This window comes from Labrus mixtus, chromosome 10, assembly GCF_963584025.1.
Source record: "Labrus mixtus chromosome 10, fLabMix1.1, whole genome shotgun sequence".
Classification (NCBI taxonomy): Eukaryota; Metazoa; Chordata; class Actinopteri; order Labriformes; family Labridae; genus Labrus; species Labrus mixtus.
This window is the reverse complement of record NC_083621.1, coordinates 20,114,322-20,137,117: the sequence shown is the minus strand read 5'-3', so window position 1 is coordinate 20,137,117 and position 22,796 is coordinate 20,114,322. Positions and strand designations below refer to the sequence as shown.

At 43.5% G+C, this 22,796-nt stretch overlaps 2 protein-coding genes across 4 annotated transcripts in view; one reads left to right on the top strand and one right to left on the bottom strand.

Moving 5' to 3' along the window:
* Positions 1 to 18,768, top strand: part of abca1b (ATP-binding cassette, sub-family A (ABC1), member 1B) — a 35,713-nt gene extending 16,945 nt beyond the window's left edge. Inside the window, exons 8-48 of one of the 2 annotated variants that reach the window (XM_061048619.1) lie at positions 109 to 349; positions 569 to 708; positions 919 to 1,035; positions 1,459 to 1,653; positions 2,287 to 2,492; positions 2,842 to 3,018; positions 3,122 to 3,344; positions 3,511 to 3,732; positions 4,071 to 4,275; positions 4,515 to 4,628; positions 4,755 to 4,929; positions 5,595 to 5,726; positions 6,275 to 6,552; positions 6,643 to 6,860; positions 7,247 to 7,322; positions 7,412 to 7,653; positions 8,103 to 8,154; positions 8,259 to 8,384; positions 8,779 to 8,927; positions 9,067 to 9,191; positions 9,995 to 10,093; positions 10,280 to 10,469; positions 10,560 to 10,654; positions 10,760 to 10,792; positions 10,884 to 10,989; positions 11,298 to 11,372; positions 11,858 to 12,027; positions 12,276 to 12,453; positions 12,545 to 12,660; positions 12,766 to 12,910; positions 13,026 to 13,149; positions 13,873 to 14,002; positions 14,196 to 14,322; positions 14,420 to 14,482; positions 14,629 to 14,735; positions 16,038 to 16,179; positions 16,379 to 16,513; positions 17,519 to 17,622; positions 17,754 to 17,846; positions 17,953 to 18,196; positions 18,332 to 18,768. In XM_061048619.1, the coding sequence (XP_060904602.1) occupies positions 109 to 349; positions 569 to 708; positions 919 to 1,035; positions 1,459 to 1,653; positions 2,287 to 2,492; positions 2,842 to 3,018; positions 3,122 to 3,344; positions 3,511 to 3,732; positions 4,071 to 4,275; positions 4,515 to 4,628; positions 4,755 to 4,929; positions 5,595 to 5,726; positions 6,275 to 6,552; positions 6,643 to 6,860; positions 7,247 to 7,322; positions 7,412 to 7,653; positions 8,103 to 8,154; positions 8,259 to 8,384; positions 8,779 to 8,927; positions 9,067 to 9,191; positions 9,995 to 10,093; positions 10,280 to 10,469; positions 10,560 to 10,654; positions 10,760 to 10,792; positions 10,884 to 10,989; positions 11,298 to 11,372; positions 11,858 to 12,027; positions 12,276 to 12,453; positions 12,545 to 12,660; positions 12,766 to 12,910; positions 13,026 to 13,149; positions 13,873 to 14,002; positions 14,196 to 14,322; positions 14,420 to 14,482; positions 14,629 to 14,735; positions 16,038 to 16,179; positions 16,379 to 16,513; positions 17,519 to 17,622; positions 17,754 to 17,846; positions 17,953 to 18,196; positions 18,332 to 18,484 (6,042 nt within the window). In that variant the 3' untranslated portion in view covers positions 18,485 to 18,768. Of the gene's footprint in view, positions 1 to 108; positions 350 to 568; positions 709 to 918; positions 1,036 to 1,458; positions 1,654 to 2,286; positions 2,493 to 2,841; positions 3,019 to 3,121; positions 3,345 to 3,510; positions 3,733 to 4,070; positions 4,276 to 4,514; positions 4,930 to 5,594; positions 5,727 to 6,274; positions 6,553 to 6,642; positions 6,861 to 7,246; positions 7,323 to 7,411; positions 7,654 to 8,102; positions 8,155 to 8,258; positions 8,385 to 8,778; positions 8,928 to 9,066; positions 9,192 to 9,994; positions 10,094 to 10,279; positions 10,470 to 10,559; positions 10,655 to 10,759; positions 10,793 to 10,883; positions 10,990 to 11,297; positions 11,373 to 11,857; positions 12,028 to 12,275; positions 12,454 to 12,544; positions 12,661 to 12,765; positions 12,911 to 13,025; positions 13,150 to 13,872; positions 14,003 to 14,195; positions 14,323 to 14,419; positions 14,483 to 14,628; positions 14,736 to 16,037; positions 16,180 to 16,378; positions 16,514 to 17,518; positions 17,623 to 17,753; positions 17,847 to 17,952; positions 18,197 to 18,331 lie in introns of both variants that reach the window. The other variant, XM_061048618.1, reaches the window with a different exon arrangement.
* Positions 18,769 to 20,284: 1,516 nt separating this feature from the next.
* nipsnap3a (nipsnap homolog 3A (C. elegans)) lies at positions 20,285 to 22,601 on the bottom strand. Of its 2 annotated transcripts, none has more exons than XM_061048646.1 (6): positions 22,473 to 22,601; positions 21,169 to 21,376; positions 20,920 to 21,081; positions 20,695 to 20,844; positions 20,523 to 20,609; positions 20,285 to 20,444 (listed from the first exon to the last, which is right to left on the bottom strand). In XM_061048646.1, the coding sequence occupies exons 1-6, from the start codon at positions 22,542 to 22,544 to the stop codon at positions 20,368 to 20,370; spliced, it is 756 nt and encodes a 251-aa protein (XP_060904629.1). In that variant the 5' UTR covers positions 22,545 to 22,601; the 3' UTR covers positions 20,285 to 20,367. The 2 variants fall into 2 exon arrangements, with proteins under 2 accessions (XP_060904629.1, XP_060904628.1); XM_061048645.1 differs by having other exon boundaries at positions 21,169 to 21,409; positions 22,473 to 22,585.
* Positions 22,602 to 22,796: the final 195 nt, after the last annotated feature.

The following is a 22,796-nucleotide window of genomic DNA, read 5'->3' as shown; positions in this document are numbered from 1 at the left end:
CTGTACATCGGGCGCATGCATTAACCACTAGGCTACCAGCTATTGTAAAAAAAAACAAAAAAACCTGTGTTATCAAAAGTTATCAACGTCTCAGTATCTGTCTCTCAGTTGGCAGGTATGAAGAGCTGGATCGACCTGAGGAATGAGATCGTGTTCCTGACGCAGAATGCCACGTCGTCTCCCAGCACCATGTACAAGGCGGTATCCAGGATTGTTTGTGGTCATCCAGAGGGCGGCGGCCTGCAGATCAAGTCTCTGAACTGGTATGAAGACAGCAACTACAAGGCTCTGTTTGGAAACCACAACAGCAGCGAGGACGAGCCGGCGGCACATTACGACAACACCACCAGTAAGTCGACATACGGGGGGACAGTCCACGTTCACACCGAGGGGGGTTTACAAAGAAAATGTAACAAAATATCAGCTTCATGGGTCAGCAAGTCTCTCCCTCACTTCCTGATAGATGTTACATTCAGCAGATCAGTTTAGTAACCATAGCAACAAGTCATCACCAGCAGAGGCTTAAGGGGGATATTAAATGTGTGTGTCTGTGTGTTTGTTGTCTTAGCCCCGTTCTGTAACAGTCTGGTCAGGAGCATGGACTCGAACCCGATGTCTCGGATGATGTGGACCGCCGTGAAGCCTCTGCTCCTCGGAAAGATTCTGTACACGCCCCACAACCCCGCCACTGCCAAGGTCATCCATGAGGTAAGACATCCCTTTTTTTTTTTTTTTAGGCCGGGCAACCTGTCTCACCTTATATTACCTGTGTCCACATGTTTATCTGGGTCTCACCTGTATATCTGTCTCACCTGTATCACTCCTCTCCAGCCTCATCTCACCTGTCACATCTGTTTCACCTGAGTCTAACCTGTACTTCATCCGTCTTTTCTGTCTCTGTATCTGCGGTCCATTTAGGTCAACCGGACGTTCCAGGAGCTCGGTGTGTTCAGGGACCTGGGAGGAATGTGGGAGGAGATGAGACCAAAAGTCTGGGACTTCATTGAGAACAGCGAGCAGGTGGACCTGATCAGGGTAAACCCACATACCCACAGATGTACTGTTAGTCCATCATGTGTTTGCTTTAGTTTTATACCCCTTAACTTTTATTTTTTTGTATTTGAATCGTTAATGTCTTTTTGTATTCAGTGTTTTTTGTGTCTTTTATTTTTTCTTTGTTCTGTTCTAATGAAACGGAGACCAGGTGACTGAACTCCTTTGCAGATTGTTGTATTTTCTGAGTTTCTGAGTTTTTCTTCTGCTTTTACTGTAACTAATAGAAACACAGAATGAAACTGTTACCACCTTTTGGTGCTTTAATCAGGTTACATTTCTGATGTGAAGTTAAATGTTTAAAATGGAACACTGACAGTTTTTTTCCTTAGAGACGTTTAAAAGAGTAAATTGTGAGTGTGTCAGGTTTTTAACAATGTCAAATTCTTCACATCTGTGGTCCAGACTCTGCTGAAGAACAACGTCACCGCCAAATTCTTCCACGGTCAGTTGACTGACACTGATTGGACAGTTGCAGACATCTCCAAGTTCTTGTCCAAGAAGGCCGAGGACCCCCGGCCGCTGGGCAGCGCCCTCACCTGGAGGGAGGTGTTCAACGAGACGGACCAGGCCATCATGAGCATCTCCCGCTTCATGGAGGTTGGTGTCTAACCCTCTCCAAAACAAAACAAAAGAACAGTGATTGTGTTTCGTCTCCCTGTGAGGTCATTGCTCTCATATGTTTCACATTTCTAAAATCTCTACCTTAATGAAAGGTTTTTGTGGTTGATTTAGCTGTCAGAATTATTTTTACATTTAGAAAGTATTATGATAATAATGATCTCCTATATGAGGTCTGTCTTAAAGGGTAAAGTCTATACCTTACCTGCAGCTGAATCACCCACTGATACACCTGTTCAAAGGTTTGGTGTGGTAGTTTGCTCTGTTTGGGGTAAATAAAGGAGAGGAAGCACAGACTCACTCTTCAGGTAACCTTGACTTTCTACTGACATGCGGTCCTGTTTTGTCCCTCTGATGACATCACATTGATGTCATTTCCATCAGATGTAATTCTAATCACTGATGCATTATTGGCTGTCATTGGTGTCGGGTTGTCCTGATACCAGAATTCTAAACTTTGATATGATCCTAGACACACAATGATGGATTATATGTTAATTTCAATTGTTAAAAATTGCATGCAAGCCGTCTAAATTGCACAAAGTGTTGGTACTCTTTGATACGATTGATCATTAATGTGTTTGCGTCTCTGTGTGTGTGTGTGTGTGTCAGTGTGTGAACCTGGACAAACTGGAACCGGTCTCCAGTGAGGAGCGGATGGTAAATCAGTCCATGCTGCTACTGGAAGACAGGAAGTTCTGGGCGGGGATCGTCTTCCCTGATGTCGAGCCAAACGCCACTGAGCTGCCCGCCAAACTCAACTACAAGATCCGCATGGACATCGACAACGTGGAGCGCACCAACAAGATCAAAGACGCGTGAGGATACACACACACATGAACAATATTTGTTGGGGCCACTTAAAGGCAAACATCAGGTCTCTATAATGTACACTACTCAGGTTCTAGGTTTAAGTTTATAATTCCACCTCTTTGCCTGTTACTAGGTAGAACAGAAAGTTAGTTTGAGACAGTATTTTCAACATGGTGATCGCCATCGTTTGGCTTCACAACTTCTCTTCAGATATCAATAGTTGACATCACTTACCGTACGTCCATATTTTATACAGTGTATGACTTGCAGCAGTAGTGAGCTGTATGTCTGATCCTCTTCTCAGCCGTCAGGTTCACTCAAACAGGAATGTCTCTTTTTCACCCTCCTCTTCAGGTACTGGGACCCGGGTCCTCGTGCAGACCCCTTTGAGGACATGCGGTACATCTGGGGCGGCTTCACGTACCTGCAGGATGTCATTGAGCAGGGCATCATCCGAGCGGTGACGGGCTCAAAGGAGAAGACGGGCGTGTACATCCAGCAGATGCCGTATCCGTGCTATGTGGACGACATGTAAGACCTCCGCAGCTGATCTGGTTTCTGTTTCTGTTTCTGGTTGTGACTTCGCCCCCCCCCTCTCTATCGGGTCCTGATTCTGCCCCCCCCTCTGTGTCAGATTCCTGCGGGTGATGAGCCGCTCTATGCCTCTCTTCATGACTCTGGCGTGGATGTACTCGGTGGCCATCATCCTGAAGAGCGTGGTTTATGAGAAGGAGGCTCGTCTGAAGGAGACGATGAGGATCATGGGTCTGAATAACGGCATTCTGTGGTTCAGCTGGTTCATCAGCAGCCTCATCCCCCTGCTGATCAGTGCCGGGCTGCTGGTGCTGCTGCTCAAGGTCAACACACACTCACACACCCAATGACCTCTTTTCAAATCATGTTTTATTGTGCTTTGTGACTGAAATACATCAAGGGTGCATGTAGAGTTGTGAATGCAGTGTATACAAACATTTTTAAACTGTTTATTTCATTAATTTGTGGTTTGGTGTTTTGTCGGTACAGATGGGGAACCTGCTGCCCTACAGTGACCCAGGGGTGGTCTTTCTCTTCCTTAGCTCCTTTGCTGTGGTCACCATCATGCAGTGTTTCCTCCTCAGCACAGCGTTCGCTCGTGCTAACCTGGCGGCGGCTTGCGGTGGGATCATCTACTTCACGCTGTACCTGCCCTACGTTCTGTGTGTGGCCTGGCAGGACTACATCGGCTTCGGGGCCAAAGTGTTTGCTGTAAGACTTATTGTTGTCATGAAACCATAATTTAAAACTTCAATATGATAGGAATTAAAAACAACAATACCTGTTTGTTACAATGGCAAAAAAGAATATTGAGTAATTTACTGTTTTTAATTATCAAAAGTTGCAGACAAACTCCTGCACATTGTCTATATTTGGAAAAATGTCAATCGATCTTTAAAATAACAGATTGTATTGTTTTAAAACACATAGTACTGGTATTTATAATATTCAAAGTATACCTTGGTAAGACCACCACACTGTGACGGTATGTTACTACGATGCTGTGCTGTCATTGGTCAGAGAGAGTCACACTGTCTCCTCCCCCTCAGAGCTTCCTGTCCCCCGTGGCGTTCGGGTTTGGCTGCGAGTACTTCGCACTGTTTGAGGAGCAAGGCGTCGGGATCCAGTGGAATAACCTGTTGTCCAGTCCTCTGGAGGAGGACGACTTCAGCCTGCGCACCGCCATCATCATGATGTACTGTGACTCCTTCCTGTACGGAGTGCTCACCTGGTACTTGGAGGCTGTGTTTCCAGGTGAGAGTTAACATCACACAGACTTCTGATTGGCTCGTTTAAACAGTCATATAACCCTCTTTCCTTCTCATAGATAGTTCCAAGGTACGCAAAAAATATACCTTTTAATCGTACAACTAGCTCCTAGTTAGTAAAATGTTCACTCTGAATATTCAAATAAAGTAAGTAAACAATAACATGCTTTATTTTATTACTGTATTTAAATTCTATTCTGGTCTGTTTGCGTCTGTGTTTGTCAGGTCAGTATGGGATCCCTCGGCCCTGGTTCTTCCCCTTCACTAAGTCTTACTGGTTCGGTGAGAAAGACGGAAAGTCGAACAATGTCCCTCTAAGCAGCAGAGGAAACAAAGGAGGTGAGACTGCAGTTACACACATTCACCACACGGGGATGATAGAGAACAACCAAGATCTATACGCTGTATTAAGCCTTTTTACGATTATATATAAGAGAGTTCCTGTAACCTGTGTTTCTGTCTCAGCTGTGTGCATTGAGGAGGAGCCATCTCACCTGGAGCCCGGGGTCTACATCGAGAACCTGGTGAAGGTCTATCGTCACGGGAAGAAACTAGCCGTGGACGGACTGACGCTCGGATTCTACGAGGGACAGATCACCTCGTTTCTTGGACACAACGGGGCCGGAAAGACCACTACCATGTGAGTACAGGTCCATATAAACCTGAGACTGAAACAGATACACAGGTACAGGTGACATAGGCACATGGGTCTTTGTTTCTGTGGTCGGTACAGAGACATCTGCTGGAACAGACACAAAGAGAATGAAGCAGATCCAATTCTCAATGGCATCCTCAACAGGACAAAGTGTCAGATATAATTCTTTAAGACAAGACACATACGTGCTTTGTGCTGAATGCTAAAGTGATCAAGCAACAATCCTTAATAAAGGTTTAATGTATGCTGTGTTTAAAATCACAGTTTAGTCTGCTAACATTTGTTTATTTGAACCAAACACAAAGAACAATCAAGATAACTCTAGTGTCTAAGTATCCATCCTCATGAATGTCTGTGCAACATTTATTTGTAGAACCAACTTTAGGTTTTGAAATATTTCACAGGACAAATGACAACTTTGACGTTTTAGTGGTGCGAGAGGAAAAGTAAAGGACCAACAAGAGTTTATGCCCTTATCTTTAGCCGATCTAACTTGCGGATATTACACAATCAGAAATTTGAATTACTTGAGGTGCTTTAGGTAAAGTCAGGGATCATTAAAATTAAGTAGGATACTTCCTGTTGAGAAAACGAGTGTCAGCAGGAAAACTTTTATAAAGCATTTAAAATGTTTATTACCACCCCTGCAGGTCTATCCTCACCGGTCTGTTCCCGCCCACCTCTGGCACAGCCTACATCATGGGCAGAGACATCCGGTCGGAGCTGAGCGCCATCAGACAGAGTCTGGGAGTGTGTCCTCAACACAATGTCCTGTTCAGCATGTGAGTGCTCCACTTCCACTCTCCACTCTCACAGTTCAGACATATGACTGTATTTACTGACTGTGTTCAGCTGTTAACTGTGAGCTAGAACTCAGTGCATGCCACCACCTCCTCCTCCTACTGTCTGTATCATAAGGAGTGCCACAGGGCTCCATTCCAGGACCACTGCTAATATTTAAACGCAATTATTTTTCATGAACTTCAGTCAGCTTTTATGCAGATGATGCTGTTATCTGTTGTTCATCTTCTTAAGTTGTACAGACTCATTAGTTCCTGCTGTCTGCCTCCATTATTAAGTCTAATTTCATTATTATTGTTGATTCTTCTTTTCCTCTTAAATAGTTTAAGAAACTGTTGAAGTCTGGATTTTTCCGCTGTTTGTGTTTTTGTGTTTCTCTGTTTGTGTTTAGGTGTAAATGCTGCTCTCTGTGTCAGCTCTAAATGGGGACATTTTTCTCTTCATGAGGCTCTGACCTGTTTAAATCAAACTGTTCAAATTAAGCTGTTTAAATCCAACTAACATGGCTAAATTGTGTCGCCCCCTACAGGCTTACAGTGGAGGAGCACATATGGTTCTACGGGCGTCTCAAAGGTTTGTCAGAGGAACAGGTGAAAGGTGAGATTGAGCAGATCCTGCAGGACACTGGGCTGCCTCACAAACGCAATTCCAGGGCCAGCGCTCTGTCGGGAGGGATGCAGAGAAAGCTGTCTGTGGCGCTGGCCTTCGTCGGGGGGTCAAAGGTTGTTATCCTGGATGAGCCCACGGCCGGGGTGGACCCATACGCCCGCAGAGGGATCTGGGATCTGCTGCTCAAATACAGACAAGGTCAGGTTCTAAAAAAAAGAAACCTTTACTTTTGATCATGTGATCTCTCCTGCCGCATCTCAGTCTCACTTCCTGACGTGCCCCCCTCAGGTCGCACCATCATCCTGTCCACGCATCACATGGACGAGGCCGACATCCTGGGAGACCGGATCGCTATCATCTCTCACGGGAAGCTGTGCTGCGTAGGCTCCTCCCTCTACCTGAAGAACCAACTGGGGACAGGATATTATCTGACGCTTGTCAAGAAAGAACCAGAACCTTCCATGAGCTCCTGCAGGAACTCGTCAAGCACCGTGTCCATCAACAAGGTAACACACACACACACACACACACACACATACACTTGCTATATTTCACAAACACACAGTGATGTGTGTCTTCAATTTGAAAAAGTTTCAGCTAGTATTATGTAGTGATTTTGCGAACAAATGCGAGATCAGCAGTGTGCCAAAACTACTCGAATGCCGTACTGATTTGAAAAAATTCCCAGTATGCATCAGTCTCCCTCGCGTTCTGTTTCCCACAATTCAAAGTGCCAGGTCAGAGATTGAAATGACGGACAGCTGCAGCCCTCGTAACTGGGGAAATAATCTAAATCAGACCAAACCACAAAACAGAAAACACCAATTATATTTTTTTGATTCTCAAAAACATGAAAAACATAATAAATCACTTTGTATTGTATATGTTTCAGGAGGAGGAGTGTGTGTCTGTCAGCAGCAGTGACGCTGGACTCGGCAGTGAACATGAAAGCGAGGCTGCAACCATCGGTGAGTTTTCTGTCCTCTGGGTTAGGGTGTGGGGGTTCATTTGATTCTTTCTCGTCTGGGTGTGCTCTGACATTGCTTGTGTCCCTCAGAGAACGGCCCTGCAGCGTCCGTCCCCCTAGTGACCGCTGACGTGTCCCTGGTCTCCAGTCTGATCCTGAGTCATGTCCCCGCTGCCCGCATGGTGGAGGACCTGGGACACGAGCTGACCTACGTGTTGCCATACAGCGCCGCAAAAGACGGGGCTTTTGTCCATCTGTTCAAAGACCTGGACCTGAAGCTGCCCGAACTGGGCATCTCCAGCTACGGCGTGTCTGACACCACACTTGAGGAGGTGACGTCTTGTGACTTCTGTTTTCCTGTTTCTGAGGTTTTAATGTGGGTTGGTTCTGAAAGGAGGAGTGCAGCCTACATGGCACAATTTCAGATTTAGATCAAGTTCCTTTAGTAAATATTAAAATCAAGGAGACATGAAATGAAATGTGAATCTATTGTAAAGGCAGTCTAATGCTATAGCAGCATAACCAGGAGCCGGTCCAAGCCTGAGCCAGCCCTGTCTGCCTCTTGGACCATAGCTGGAATATAAGTCCAAAGGAGAGGTGTTAATAGGCTCTACCTCCCATACTACTTTTAGAGACTCTAGGTACCCATCAGGCCTGCATTCTGAGAGCAAAATGTTCTAGAGGGGTAATAAGGCACTCATAGAGAAACAAACAACTGCTTTCAAAGTGGAAAAAAATATTTAAATCAATAAAATAATTTAAGAACTTTTTTGTTTTGTAGATTTTCCTGAAAGTAGCTGAAGATAACGGAGTCGACACTGAAGTGCCCTCAGGTGAGGATTGACCTCTTGACTGTGACATCATTTCAAACTTCTTCATGTTGTGTGTTTGTGATAACATGTGATCCAAATGTTTAATTTTTTATGTGTGTTCTCAGATGGTACACTTCCTGTTCCAAGACGGAGAAGGACTCACGCCTTCGGGGGAGGAGGAGACCATCCGAGCTGCCTGAGACCCTTAACAGAAGACGACAAAGACTGCAACGAGTCAGATGCAGACCCTGGTACATCACAAGTTCTTACTTTTAGGATTGCCACCATACCAGAATTTCAAACTGCGATATGATTCTGGTAAAAATCAAATTATATTGATGCCTGTTTGATACCAAGGAAACAGAAATAGAAGTCCTAGACATCCAAAAAGGGTAATTTATGGTTTTAAGTTATCAAAAATTGCAGGTAAGCTCCTGAACACCGTCTAGATTGCATAAAAAACATTGCCAACTTTCCAAGTTTCCACTGAAAACAGTTGCATCAAGAGCTCCTGTTTCCAAATATCTATTTTAACCCATTTGCCGTTCCATTGACAAGGCTAATGTTAGCAAACTGCTAAGGTAGGCATACTGCTAACAAGTGTTTTTTGGTAAGCTAATGTGTATGGTATGTGACGTATCTCAGAGTGCAGGGAGACGGACTGGCTGAAGTGTACGGAAGGTAAAGGCTCCTATCAGGTGGATGGGTGGACCCGGAGAAGGCAGCAGTTTGTGGCTCTGATGTGGAAACGCTTCCTGTACGCTCGCCGCTCCAGGAAGGGCTTCTTCGCTCAGGTATGCACAAACCTTTAATCCTTCATGCTTACCACATGATTATATCACATCAGACTACAAAATGTTGTATAATATGTTAACATGTACAATATATTAAATTAATATTTATAATATTTCATGGTGTATATTATGTTTCCAGATTGTTCTTCCTGCGGTGTTTGTGTGCATTGCTCTCGTCTTCAGTCTTATCGTTCCCCCGTTTGGAAAATACCCAAGTCTGGAACTGCAGCCCTGGATGTACGAGGACCAGGTCACCTTCATCAGGTAAATACCCATCCTAACCTGACTGACCTGTAAACCCCTTCCTTACCTATCCTCAACGTCCTCACCTCTTTCTCCCAAATGCATGTTGTTAGAGCCATAGAGGACAACAGGTTAATATAAAAATATAATTTGCCCATTAGTATAATTTTGTATTTATATGTTTATAATTAATAGAGTTTTTGCTTTTGAATTTTAGAATTAATATACATTTTTTATATTCATCACGTATTGAAACATTGTGTGTTTATAGAAGGTCTGTGTGGTTACAAGTGCTGCTGCAAAGTGTTCCTGCTGTCGTAAAGTGCAGCTAATTGGTATAAATAGCCATGTGGGTACAGGTGAATAAATACTCAGATGAGAGGGCACCGAGCAGGACGAGGAGCAACAGTTTTCTGACCATCACGGTTTTAGTTTTTGGTCAAATCTGAAATGTTTTCTTTTAGTAAACGCGTGATATTTATAAGAGCTTATTTTGTAAACTGCAATTCTTTTTTGAGGAATAAATCATCTTTTTTTTGTCACTTTAAATTTGCCTCCTTTCATCTTTGGATTACTTAAAAATGTGTCTTTTGGAAAGTAGCCTACGAGTCAGAAACTTCTAGTCCTGCAAGAAGTGGCGAGAGGATTTTTGTTTGAGTTAAGTTGCCACTACACATGTCCTCCCCTGTTCACACCTGTCCTCACGCTGACATGTCCTTGACTCTACACACACTGTCTCACACTGTACCATAATGTAATAAAACTGTATTAAAGTGTGCGTGTGTGTATGTGTGTGTGTGTGTGTGTTCTTTTTCATATGTTAGTGACGACGCCCCCACAGAAGCTAACGTGCAGAAGTTATTGAACACTCTCCTAGACCCTCCGGGCTTTGGGACTCGCTGCATGGATGGACACCCTATCCCGTAAGAAACATTTTAAATATTTAATAAATTATTTGTTTGTCTAAAACTAAAACGGCCGGAAAGAGAGAAAAAGAAGAATAGAGACAAACTTCAGTTATCTGTACACTGAGTGCCGTCTTTCAGAATTCCTGAGCACAACAGGAAGGGGCTGTTGAAACCCCATCCTTAACTGTCCCCCCCCCCCAGAGAGGCCCCCTGTACGATGGGTGACGAGGACTGGATTCTTCCTGAGGTTCCTGAAAGCGTCCAGCAGCTGTTCAGCTCCAGTAACTGGACAATGGATGACCCATCTCCGGCCTGTTTCTGCAGCTGTGACGGAAAGAAGAAGATGCTGCCTGAGTGTCCTGCCGGGGCCGGAGGACTGCCCCCCCCTGAGGTCAGTCACCTCACACACACATACGCCTAGACTTTGCAGGACTCTACTTCTTGGTGTGTATATTCACAAGTTGTGTCTGTGTGTTTTCAGATGAAGCTGAGTGCCTCAGACACTCTGCAGAACCTGACGGGAAGAAACATCTCAGACTATCTGGTCAAAACATACGCTCAGATCATCGGCAAGAGGTGAGACAACCTGCACTACATGTACACATACATTCTGGACTACAGGTACACACAGGTTCACAGACAGGTGTTCATTTGGTGAATCATCTTTTTTTTTTGTTTCAGTTTGAAGAATAAAGTCTGGGTGAATGAATTCAGGTCAGTCTTTAAATCTTTTTCTTCTATTCCGAAAAATACTGATAGTTTTTTTTTTTCTTAAACCTTACATATTGTATTTTTTTTTCTGCAGGTACGGTGGCTTCTCATTGGGTGCCAGGAGCACTCAGGTTCTCCCACCAGCCAAGGAGATCGATGATGCCATCAAGCGAGTGAGGAAGATCTTTGAGCTCCAGAAGGTGAGAGAGAGAGACATCTGTGTAGAAATAGAACATCTCTGACACACTGTCACCACAATCCAGCCAATCACACATCAGCTGATCAGAGACCTTCAATCACTGATGATAAAATCTATAAAATAAGAACATAACAAAAAAGTAAAGATGAGAAACAACTAAGTGAAAACTGCAGTCAGAGTCAAATATCTTAATTTGATTCAAACGGCAGCATTGAAATCTCTGAATGACTGATGAAGATCTGCTGTTGTGATGAAGGTGTGAATCTGTGTGTGTCAGCCTGAGTAACACACACACATCCTGTGTTTCAGGGAGCGGCTGCTGATCGGTTCCTCGATAACCTGTCTGGTTTTATAAACGGTTTGGACACGAAGAACAACGTAAAGGTGAGAACAGTCAACAGAACTGTAAAACTGTTTAAACTTTGTGACCTATAGATATAAAACAGGATGGTATTATAAAACATATAGATATTATAAAACAATAAAATAATAAAACAGTTGCTGGAGGCGTTTAAAGCTCAAATCTGTGGAAACTCTTTAACCACATGTGGGGACAAAGTGTGAATAACACAGTCAGACCCAGCTGAGTGTTTAATTATGTTTAATCCACATCATACATCTTACATCAAGATTTTGGAGAGAATGTGGTGAAGAAATGACACATATCTACGTTCAGGATGTAGGCACATGAATTTATGATAATTACAGTTATGACAATTAGGATTCGATATGATGGTTTTTGTTTCCTTGTTTTTCTCTTTCTATATCAAGTTTCTTCTCTATTCTCTGTAATGTAATATAATTGCTTAATATTCTATGTAATGCCATTCATAACAGTTTAACATGTTGATATGTTTGTGTGTGGTCAGGTCTGGTTCAATAACAAAGGGTGGCACAGCATCGGTGCGTTCATCAACGTCATGAATAACGCCATCCTCAGAGCTAACCTCCCACCAGGTACAGACCCCAGCAAGTACGGAATCTCTGCCTCTAACCACCCGCTCAACCTGACCAAGGAGCAGCTGTCCCAGGTCGCACTGTGAGTACACACACACACACACACACACAGACACACACACACACACACACACACACACACACACACACACACACACACACACACACACACACACACACACATATATACATAAAAACACAAACATACACACACACACACAGAAACAAATATAAATACAATATCAATGCTGAGAGACTGGAGAGATACACAAAGACACACACAGCTGACAGGCAACGTGTATCTGACTCCTCCCCCTCCTGTATCTCCAGGGTAACTACCTCTGTGGATGTCCTGGTGTCCATCTGTGTGATCTTCGCCATGTCCTTCGTCCCAGCGAGCTTCGTGGTTTTCCTCATCCAGGAGCGTGTCAGTAAAACCAAACACATGCACTTCATCAGCGGCGTGCAGCCGCTGCTCTACTGGACCGCCAACTTCATCTGGGACATGGTGAGACCTGAATCAAACGCACCCCATGAGCCTGAAAGCCAGGTGGAGTCACTGAGTGTGTGTGTTCATGATGTTGTTTGTGTGTCCGCAGTGTAACTACATTGTTCCAGCAACGCTCGTCGTCATCATCTTCATCTGTTTCCAACAAAAAGCCTACGTGTCCTCCACAAACCTGCCGGTGCTCGCCCTGCTGCTGCTGCTCTACGGGTAAGATACCCTCCTGTTGTTGCTTCTGCCAGCTGATTGTCTCCGCCATTTGTTTTGTTTGCATCTTCCTCACCTCCTGCTCCTCTCTCTGTTTGTTTTTTGCAGCTGGTCAATCACCCCTCTGATGTACCCGGCCTCCTTCTTCTTTAATATTCCGAGCACGGCGTACGTCGTCCTCACCAGCGTCAACATCCTCATCGGCATCAACGGCAGCATCTCCACCTTTGTCATGGAGCTGTTTGGAAACAATGTGAGTCACCGTGGAGACGCCTGCAGTTTCAATCTGAAACCTAACAGAGTTAAGCTTTAACCTGGAGTTCAGAGTTAATCTTGGGGTGTGTGGTTTTATTTCTCTGTTCCTGCAGGAGATCGGAGGAATCAACGACATCCTGAAGAACGTCCTGCTCATCTTCCCTCACTTCTGTCTGGGCCGAGGACTCATCGACATGGTGAAGAACCAGGCCATGGCCGACGCCCTCGAGAGATTTGGTACGACACAGTTTAAAATAATGCTCAGTGATGCCCAGGCTTTTTTTGTTTTTTTCCTGAACTCACTAAGGGTGTGTTCATACTGCAGGAAATAAATTCATGACAAAATGTGACTCACATGGAATCTGATCTTTTCATACACATTGGGGCTACTCTCATATGTGGATCCAAATCAGATACAGGTTGGATCTTCAGCATTGTATGCAACTTTGACGTCACTGGCAGCATGGGGGGGCTAACGTGACACCATGTTCAACAGACCCAGATCGTCATATACAAACTCAAAAAATTCTGACAGTGAATGCGCAAATATCACTTATCGCTTAGAATATCAATTAGTGATCTGAATATGATAACCCACGCATAACCCGGCAAAACAAAAAAAATCGGATCTGAGCAACAAAAAAAAAATCTGAATTAAGCTTTCAGGCTCTCTGTGCAGTTCTCTTAAACTTACATTTACTCTTCTATACATTTTAGTGTTTCTAAGTATACAGGTGAAATACTAGGTACTTTCATTGCATGCATTACAGGAAAGCATTTCAACAGTCACACACTATTGACCTGCTAAATGTTCCTCTGACGCTCCAACACTCTGTCTGGTGTCTCCTTTGTCATATCTGTCATTTTCATTTAAATACGTTTACGCAGCCTAGAAAAAAATACCATGTGGGCCAAAGTTTTCTATCTGCAGAATAACGAGTGTTGTTTTCTGTTGTTCAGGTGAGAACAGGTTCCGCTCCCCTCTAGAGTGGGACATGGTGGGAAAGAACCTGTTCGCCATGGCTGTGGAGGGTGTGGTCTTCTTCATCATCACACTCCTCATCCAGTACAGGTTCTGCATCAAACCAAGGTATACACACACACACACACACACACACACACACACACACACACACACACACACCAAATGCACACATACGCAATAATTATGTCTGTTATAAAGTGAGCTGTTGGAAAACAGATATCAATATTGTATTGATTTCCTGGTGAGGGTTTTACACCATGATCTGATGTAACCAATTTCAATGTTTGTGTGCGCGCAGGCCGATCAGCCATCTCACCAAACTGCCTCCCTTGGGGGAAGAGGACGAGGATGTCGCCCGAGAGAGACAGAGGATCGTTCACGGCCTTGGACATGGAGACATCCTGGAGCTTCGACAGCTCACAAAGGTACGCAGGCTTCATGTGTGGTTCACCTGTTCACATTGACCTCACAGGAAATGAGAACTAGTCTAAAAATGCTAATTGGGTGAATTTTGTTCCCCAGGTGTTTAAGAGGAAGCAGAAACCAGCTGTAGATCGCCTGTGTGTGGGGATTCCTCCTGGAGAGGTGAGCCTGATCACCTGTACTCCTGATCACCTGATCACCTGTACACCTGATAACTATTCTTCTTGATAACCTGTACACCTGATCACCTGTATATCTGGTCACTTATTGGTGATTTTTAATTATTAACGGTTTGTGTCTGTGCTCAGTGTTTTGGGCTGCTCGGGGTGAACGGAGCCGGGAAGACGACCACCTTTAAGATGCTGACAGGTGACACCATGGTGACGAGCGGCGAGGCCTTCCTGTCCGGTAAAAGGTGAGCTCAGAGCGGTTTCCTGTAAACGGATTAACTCTGAGGATTAAAAAAAACCAACAACTTAAAAGTTCATGTCAGGTTTTCACAGAACCGAAAAACATTCAGTCGGCTCAGGTCAGAGCTCGGGAGACACGTTTATTATCTTAAGACTAATTTAATAAGTATTTTATTAAATAAAATATAATGAAACAATCTTTCATCCCTCATGTGATTATTCCACACATGAAGACGTTTATGTGTTTGTATTGAAGGGAGGGCCGTGTATACTGAAATAATTCATTCAAACAATGTTTTTTATTTTAAAAATAAATGCATTAATAAATTGTATTTATGAGGGGAATTGACACAGTATTAAATTTATACCAGGGCTGTTAAATGGTTACATTTTCTGACTGCGATTAATCACTGTTTTCAAGAGTTAACCTTCTCACATTGCGATCAACACATTAATGCTGACAGCCTGAATTTGTACGTATGTAGTCAATCACACAGGGAAAAGATTATTTCATTCAGCAGGTGTTTGGACGATTTAAATACACTTATAAACATACATAAAGAAACAAACCAAGGTTGTCATGATATCCAATTTTTAATTTGATTCTAGTATAAATCAAATGATATCGATATCACGGCAAATACCAAAAACTGCAGGCAATCTCCTGCACCGAAACAACGTTTAAAAAAAGAGGGTGGACCCACGCTCCTCTCCAGCTCCACCCTCTTTTCCAAACTTTGTCACAAAGATTTTTGTGCAATTTAGACCTGAAGTTTCCACAGAACACCTGAAGATGAAAAAACAAAACAGCAGAGATTTAACTTGAACTCTTTTCATTTCATTTCTGTCTTAATTATTTATCCACATTGAACAGATATTTCAGGAAATTCTCCAGGAATCTTCTTAAAATAAATCTAAATTTCAGTATAATCTCATTCAATGAAATGAAACTCTTACCTGTTTGCTTAGAATGACATCTGGGTTTAATTAAAGCCGTGTGTGTTTATTGACAGTGATCAGCTGATTTTGTCTGTGCGGCTCGTTGTGAATGTGTTTAATCTGAGCTCAGCTGCTGCTGCTGTTCTGGTTTGTTCCTCGTTAAGCGTATTAATTAAAATGAATCACAGGGACGTGTTTCTTCATCTCTTAATCTTACAGCTACAGCAGGTTCTCAGCCTGCGGCTCGGGGACCCTGCAGGGCCACAGCACACACAGAGAGGGTCCTCTTCTTCTCTGTCGTGTGTAAAAAATTGTTTAAAAAATTTAAGAGCTCAACATGACGTGTGTGTGTGTGTTTGTTTGTGCAGCATCCTGAGAGAGATAGACGAGGTGCATCAGAAAATGGGCTACTGTCCTCAGTTTGACTCCATCAACGACCTGCTGACAGGTAGAGAACATCTGGAGCTGTACGCCGTGCTCAGAGGAGTCCCCGAGAAGGAAGTGTGTGATGTGAGTTTGAGTCAACACACACACACACACACACACACACACACACACAGTGCAAATACACACTGTATCACACACTACACTATAGAGGTCACTGAGGTCACACTGTTTCTGACAGGACAAAACAAATAAAGGAAAAAAATAGTTACATGGTTAGACAGTTGAAATGATGATGATTGAGATGATGGTGTTTGATTGACAGGTGGCAGAGTGGGGGATCCGGAAGTTGGGTCTGGTGAAGTACGCTGACAAGAAAGCAGGAAGTTACAGCGGAGGAAACATGAGAAAGCTTTCTACAGCCATGGCTCTGATTGGTGCTCCGCCTGTCGTCTTCCTGGTAACCACACACACACACACACACACACACACACACACACACACACACACACACACACACACACACACACACACACACACACACACACACACACACACACACACACACACACACATCATTTTAGACATTATAAAAACATTTATTGTTACCTTATGTGGGGTTTCATGATACCAGAATTTTAAACTTTGATATGATTTAAGTAAAAATCAAACAGTATCGATACACATTTGATACCACAGCATTTTTTTATTAACAAAAAAATGCTGACCAACTCTGCACAATGTATAAACTCTATATAAAATATTTCCATATTTTTCCATATAGAGACTTTTTCAATGTTTTTGTGCAATTTAGACAGTATGCAAGAGTTAGTATGCAGTTTCTGATTTATTTATTCCTGTCTTATTAAATAGATGTCGTTTTTTTATTTTAAACTTTGGTACTTTTTGATAATAACATATTATTATAACAGAGATTGTTTAGTTTAAAAAAAAGTGGTATCAAACAGTGTCAGGGTTTTGATCAGTTGATCATTAAAGAAGTAGTGAAATGTTAAACTCTGTCTAATTCATTGTTTGATTGATTCATAAACATTTAAACATCAAAATGTTTAAAAGATGGCCGCTGTTGTCATATTGTGGGCGGAGTCATTCCTTTCTTCATATTCCCTGTTTGAGACGCAGTGTGCTGATGAAGAGTTAAAGTTTTCTGTGTGTTTACCGTTACACAACAGCATCAGACCTCAGTCAGCCAATCAGAGAGCTGCTGATGTGTTTACAGGCAGGATTTAGAGGTGGTGGTGGGCACTGTAGGGTGGGGGGGGGGGATTAAAAGGAGCTGCTGCAGTTTATGAAGACGGAAGAAGAAGGTAATAAGTTTAAACCAGAGAAGAGAGTCAGAGAGAGAACGCAGGGATGCACCTCCTTCCCCTCCTCCTCACCTTCAGTCTTTGCTTCCTGTTTCACCTGTGGGCCAACCTTAACCTGGCTGTTCTCCTCGTTACAGGACGAGCCCACCACTGGTATGGACCCCAAAGCTCGCCGCGCCCTCTGGAACTGCATCCACAGCGTCATCAAGGAGGGGCGCTCCGTCGTCCTCACCTCGCACAGGTAAGAGACAAACTCTGTCCTCATTGGACCTCTTTTAAGAGAGTGTCGATCCTCACCTCACACAGGGAGGAAGGACTTATTGTCTTTGGGCATATACTAACTGTGTGTGTGTGTGTGTGTGTGTCTCTCAGCATGGAGGAGTGTGAGGCTCTGTGTACCAGGATGGCCATCATGGTGAACGGCAGGTTCAGGTGTCTTGGCAGCGTCCAACACCTGAAGAACAGGTAACACTGACTGATCTCTTTATTACTTCATTTTGTTTGGTAAAAAAATAAATACTATCATAAACATTAAACCCTGGAAGTGACGCACGTGTCATTTTTCTTTCAGGTTTGGCGACGGGTACACCATCATCCTGCGGGTGGCGGGGCCTGATCCCGACCTGCAGCCCGTCATGAAGTTCATCGAGAGCGAGCTGTGTGGCAGCACGCTGAAAGAGAAACACCGCAGCATGCTGCAATACCAGCTGCCTTCATCCCTCACCTCGCTCACTCACATCTTCTCCATCCTCGCCAAGAACAAGGAGACGCTCCGCATCGAGGACTACTCCGTCACTCAGACCACGCTGGACCAGGTATGAACATCACCCGTATGAGAAGGGGCGTGGCCTCAGTGACATCATCATCATCTGGTTTATTAAGTATCTATCTTTCGGTTTTGTTTTACTTGTTCGTTTGTTTGATTGTTTCGTCTGTTTGTTTGTTTTCAGGTGTTTGTAAACTTTGCGAAGGACCAGAGTGACGACTATCACTCCAAAGATGCCTCGGTGAGACGGAAAGAGGTTTCCATCGAAGTCCCCACTCTTAGCTCCGCCCCTGGAGCGGCCGAGGGGCACAGCTCTGTAAGCGAGAGCGTCATGTGATCGTGTGGTCACGTGTCCATGTTTAAGAGGACTCTACACCGAGCAGAGCGGACGCCCCCGCCTCCCCGCTGTGATGTCATAGTGATTTAGAACTTGGCAGCATCACCAGCTGCCTCATGCCAGTCAATGCAAACCGTCATCGTGTTCTCAGCGCGCAGCCGGCGTTGAACATGTGACCGTTAAGAGACACTTGAATAAGTTGTTGTGATTGATCGCTGCCGATCAGCTGATCAGGTCGAACATGAAGAACCAATCAAACGTCAAAGAGTGGCCTAAGAAGATTTTTTAAAAAACGTTTGATTCCGTTTTTAAAGTTTTATTTATGTTTCCGTTTAATCCATGTAACATCACTGTTTCCTGTTTAACAGCCAATCAGTGATCGGTATATTGATTTTATAGTTTTTGTAAAAAAGAGAGATAAAAAAACAGATTGGTAGAGTTTGGGAGAAATACCTCATCAGCTCCTCACAGCACAGTATTCATTTGGGATGTAACTATACACTCAGCTCACAAGACGATACCTTGTTCATGATACGATTTTATCACCTTTTTTTAAATTATTTTATCGTTTTTACAATGACACAAGATTTAAGTTAATTCATGAAAAAATATGGTCCATTCATTTCAATTCTGACAGAAAAAAAACCCTAAAAATATACTTTTCCTAATGTCTCTTTGACATATAATACATTTCAATTTGAACATAGAAGCCAAAAGCTAACAGCGCCCGCTCTTAAAAAGCAGTATTTCAAAGTGTATTATTTTCAAATCAATTTAAATCCTCGTGTTGTTTTTCAATTGTATCGCGAGGTATCGTTACATCCTGAGTATTGAACATTCCTGCAAACAGCTGATCACCAATTGAGTCGTCGATTGATTTCGCCGAGAGATCAGCTCTTCAGCACTTTAAGTGTTTGCACTGACACGTGGTCGTTATTTTTTTAAAGCTGATGAAGAGGAGCTGTTCCTGACCTTCAAAATAAAAGAAACAAATCTGATGTCTCTTTGTCATCTCGTCATTATTTTGAAATTCACAAATTGTAGTTATTGAAGAAATACAGATGTGTGTTTAACATCACATATTGTATAATCTGACTGGTTTATTATTCAGATTAATTACAGATACATTCACTCTCCAAAGATGACTCTGCCTTTTGTACATATTACATTTATTAGTTATTTTAATGATGGATAGTTTTAAAAAAGGGAAAAAATTATATTCTAAAAAATCTATTTCATCAAACAGATGTGCAGGAGATGAATGAATCCATCAACTGCCTTTGCAATTTTGGGATTTTTGCATCAGATCACACAAATGGGCATTTAGCAGTCTGACACATCGTTGGATTGTTATTAGAATCATACTGAAGTTTAAAATTCTGGTATCGTAACAACTCTATAATAAAGTGTATAGATCAAATGTGAGGTTCCTGGGGGGGGGGGGGGGGCGCTATATAGTTTAAAGGACTATATCTAAAAAAAAAAACTTGTCAGCTTGTCTCTGCATGAAGAATAAATAAAGTTATGTTTGTAATATTATTTAAAAAAGATCAATAGACAACACATGTTCACATTTCAATTTATTATCTCAGGTGTTTTGCACTCGAACAGCACAGTTGAGATTTAAAGGGACGGTCTGTAAAATTAAATGTAAACGTGTTAAGCTCCGCCCACTGTCTCAGTATTGGACCCTGCTGATGTCACTCACACTGCCTGCCAGGTTCTTCAATACATTAAAAAAGAGGATCAGTAGTGTTAATTAAACTGTTCACTTATGAGGAGGCGGAGACTGAGGCCCACCGGGGGACAAAGTGAAGATCAGTTTGACTTTGTGGAAGTGTTTTTCCCTGTTACCATGGAGACACAGGTGTGAGGACAGGAAGTTACTTTAGAGGAGAGAAGGGGAGGGGGAACATGAGTTTGTTCTCCTGAGAGTCCAGGTGAACGACGCTGCCCCTGACTGAGAGAGAGAGAGAGACACTGGATCAGATTAAATAAAGACGACTCGCTCTACAGGTCGATGTGGGCGGAGTCTCACCTGCGGCGACCACGCGTGGGTCAGTGTGAGCTCTGTGTCGGAGCTCAGCTCGCTGGTCAGCGCTCTCAAACCACCAGAGGGCGTGAACTAAAAGACACGACACAATGACATCATCACACAGTCAGTGACATCATCGACATGTACATACATATTAGTATTTTTTACAGTATACCTCTGTTCATTGGTCCGAACTCGTTGTGGAATGCTCCAATCAGCTTGCCATACCCCGGTGCATCATGGGAGTTGATCGAGGCCTGGAAGGTGTCGCCCCAAACCGCCGGCCCGCCGGGATGCATCATGTAGGAAGCCAGCTCGTACACACCTGAAACACACCTGAGGTTATTATGATGTCATCAGATAAAAGAGAGCTCACATTGTGTGTGGGGGCGGAGCTTACCGCCTTCCTGTGGTGGCCCCTGCAGGTGACTCCAAGGCAGCATGTAGGTGACCTCATTGTCCTGAGACTTCAACATCGGGATCGCCTTTGAGATGTAATCTGACAGCCAGGATGGATCCTGAGAGAGGGCGGAGCGAACACCTGCCCGCTGAGAGTAACTGTCTGTGGGGGGGGGGGAGAAAAAATAGTGTTACACATTTCAAACCTCCTGAACAAGAAAAAGACTCAGAAGAAGAATGATAACCTCACCATACTTCCATATATGGAAGACTTTATTCAGGCCGCCATACTCAATGCTCCAGTAGCCAATCAGCTGTGAGTGGGCGGTGCGCAGGTGTATCTTCTCATTGGTCAGTTGGAGGAAGGCGGAGTTCAGGTGAGGGTGGATGCTGTAGGTGCGGAACTCATAGAAGGTCGAGTGTTCCTGCTGGGGAGCTGAAGAGAAGCGCAGGCAGTGCTGCAGAGGAAAACAGAGTGGAGACGTCTTATTCTGACAGAAAAAATAAGAGGTGTCACTCTGACAGAAAAAAAAGAAAAGGAGATTATTTTCAAATGTCTTAATGACATAAATTCTAATCAAACTCCTGCACACTGTCTAAATTATTGTTGCCAAGTATCAACATTCAACAATCACTACAGGTCAGTAAGTCTCTGTTAATCACGTGTTTGCTGGCATCTAGTGGTTATACGACATTATGACACGTGTCAGTGTGTTACTGTTACTCTTCTGTCAGGGACACTCCAGTAGAATAAAGACTGATAATCTGGGCCAGAGAGTGAAGACAAAACTACACAAAGTTTAGTCTCCAGAAGAGAGAGAGTGTCTCTGTGTGTGTGTGTGTGTGTGTGTGTGTGTGTGTGTGTGTGTGTGTGTGTGTGTGTGTGTGTGTGTGTGTGTGTGTGTGTGTGTGTGTGTGTGTGTGTGTGTGTGTGTTTTCCAATCCACAGGGTATCAGAGCATCAGTTTGTGTTCAGAGGCCTCTCAGCTGGTTAATCTTAAACTTCACATTTTGACCTTTTCCTCTGATCGGTACAAAGACCAACACACGCACGCACGCACACGCGCACACACACACACACACACACACACACACACACACACACACACACACACACACACACACACACACACAACACAAAAAACATGTAAAAAAACAGTACAAAATACGCAAATTTTGATAATCTAGAGTCAAACTCGGACAGTCAGATACACGGATGATGTGAGGTGTGTGTGTGTGTGTCTGTGTGTGTCTGTGTGTGTGTGTGCCTGTGTCTGTGTGTGTCTGTGTCTGAGTGTGTGTGTGTGTGTGTGTGTATGTGTGTGTGTCTGTGTGTATGTGTGTGTGTCTGTGTCTGAGTGTGTCTGAGTCTGTGTGTGTCTGTGTGTGTGTGTCCGTGTGTGTGTGTGTGTGTGTGTCTGTGTCTGAGTGTTGTGGAGCTAAGGTTAAAGTTGGTTAGGTTACGTCACTATTAGTTAATGGTTTGGTTGTAGTTGGTATAGGTTAGTTAAAAAGTTGAGTCAGAGGATTGTTTGCGATCAGAGCTGAACTCACCTGAGCTGCAGGTGTAACAGGTGACAAGAGAGCTGCAGCTGATCTCAGAGCGGAGCACCTGAACTTTATCATGTTGGAGCTGAAGTGACAGAAAAATACGAACCCTACAGAGGAAGTTATACAGCACACAGAGATCCTCTTGGATACAGAGATCTCACTCTTCATATAGACTAGAAACGTGTGCGAAGTTCACCAAAAACGTTTTTTCTCAATTCGTTGGACAGTGTGTTGAGTTACAAATATTTTATTTAACTGCTCAAACTAAATGTATAAAATTCTGATGTATAAATGAAGTATGAAATTACATATTTACTCAGAAACAAT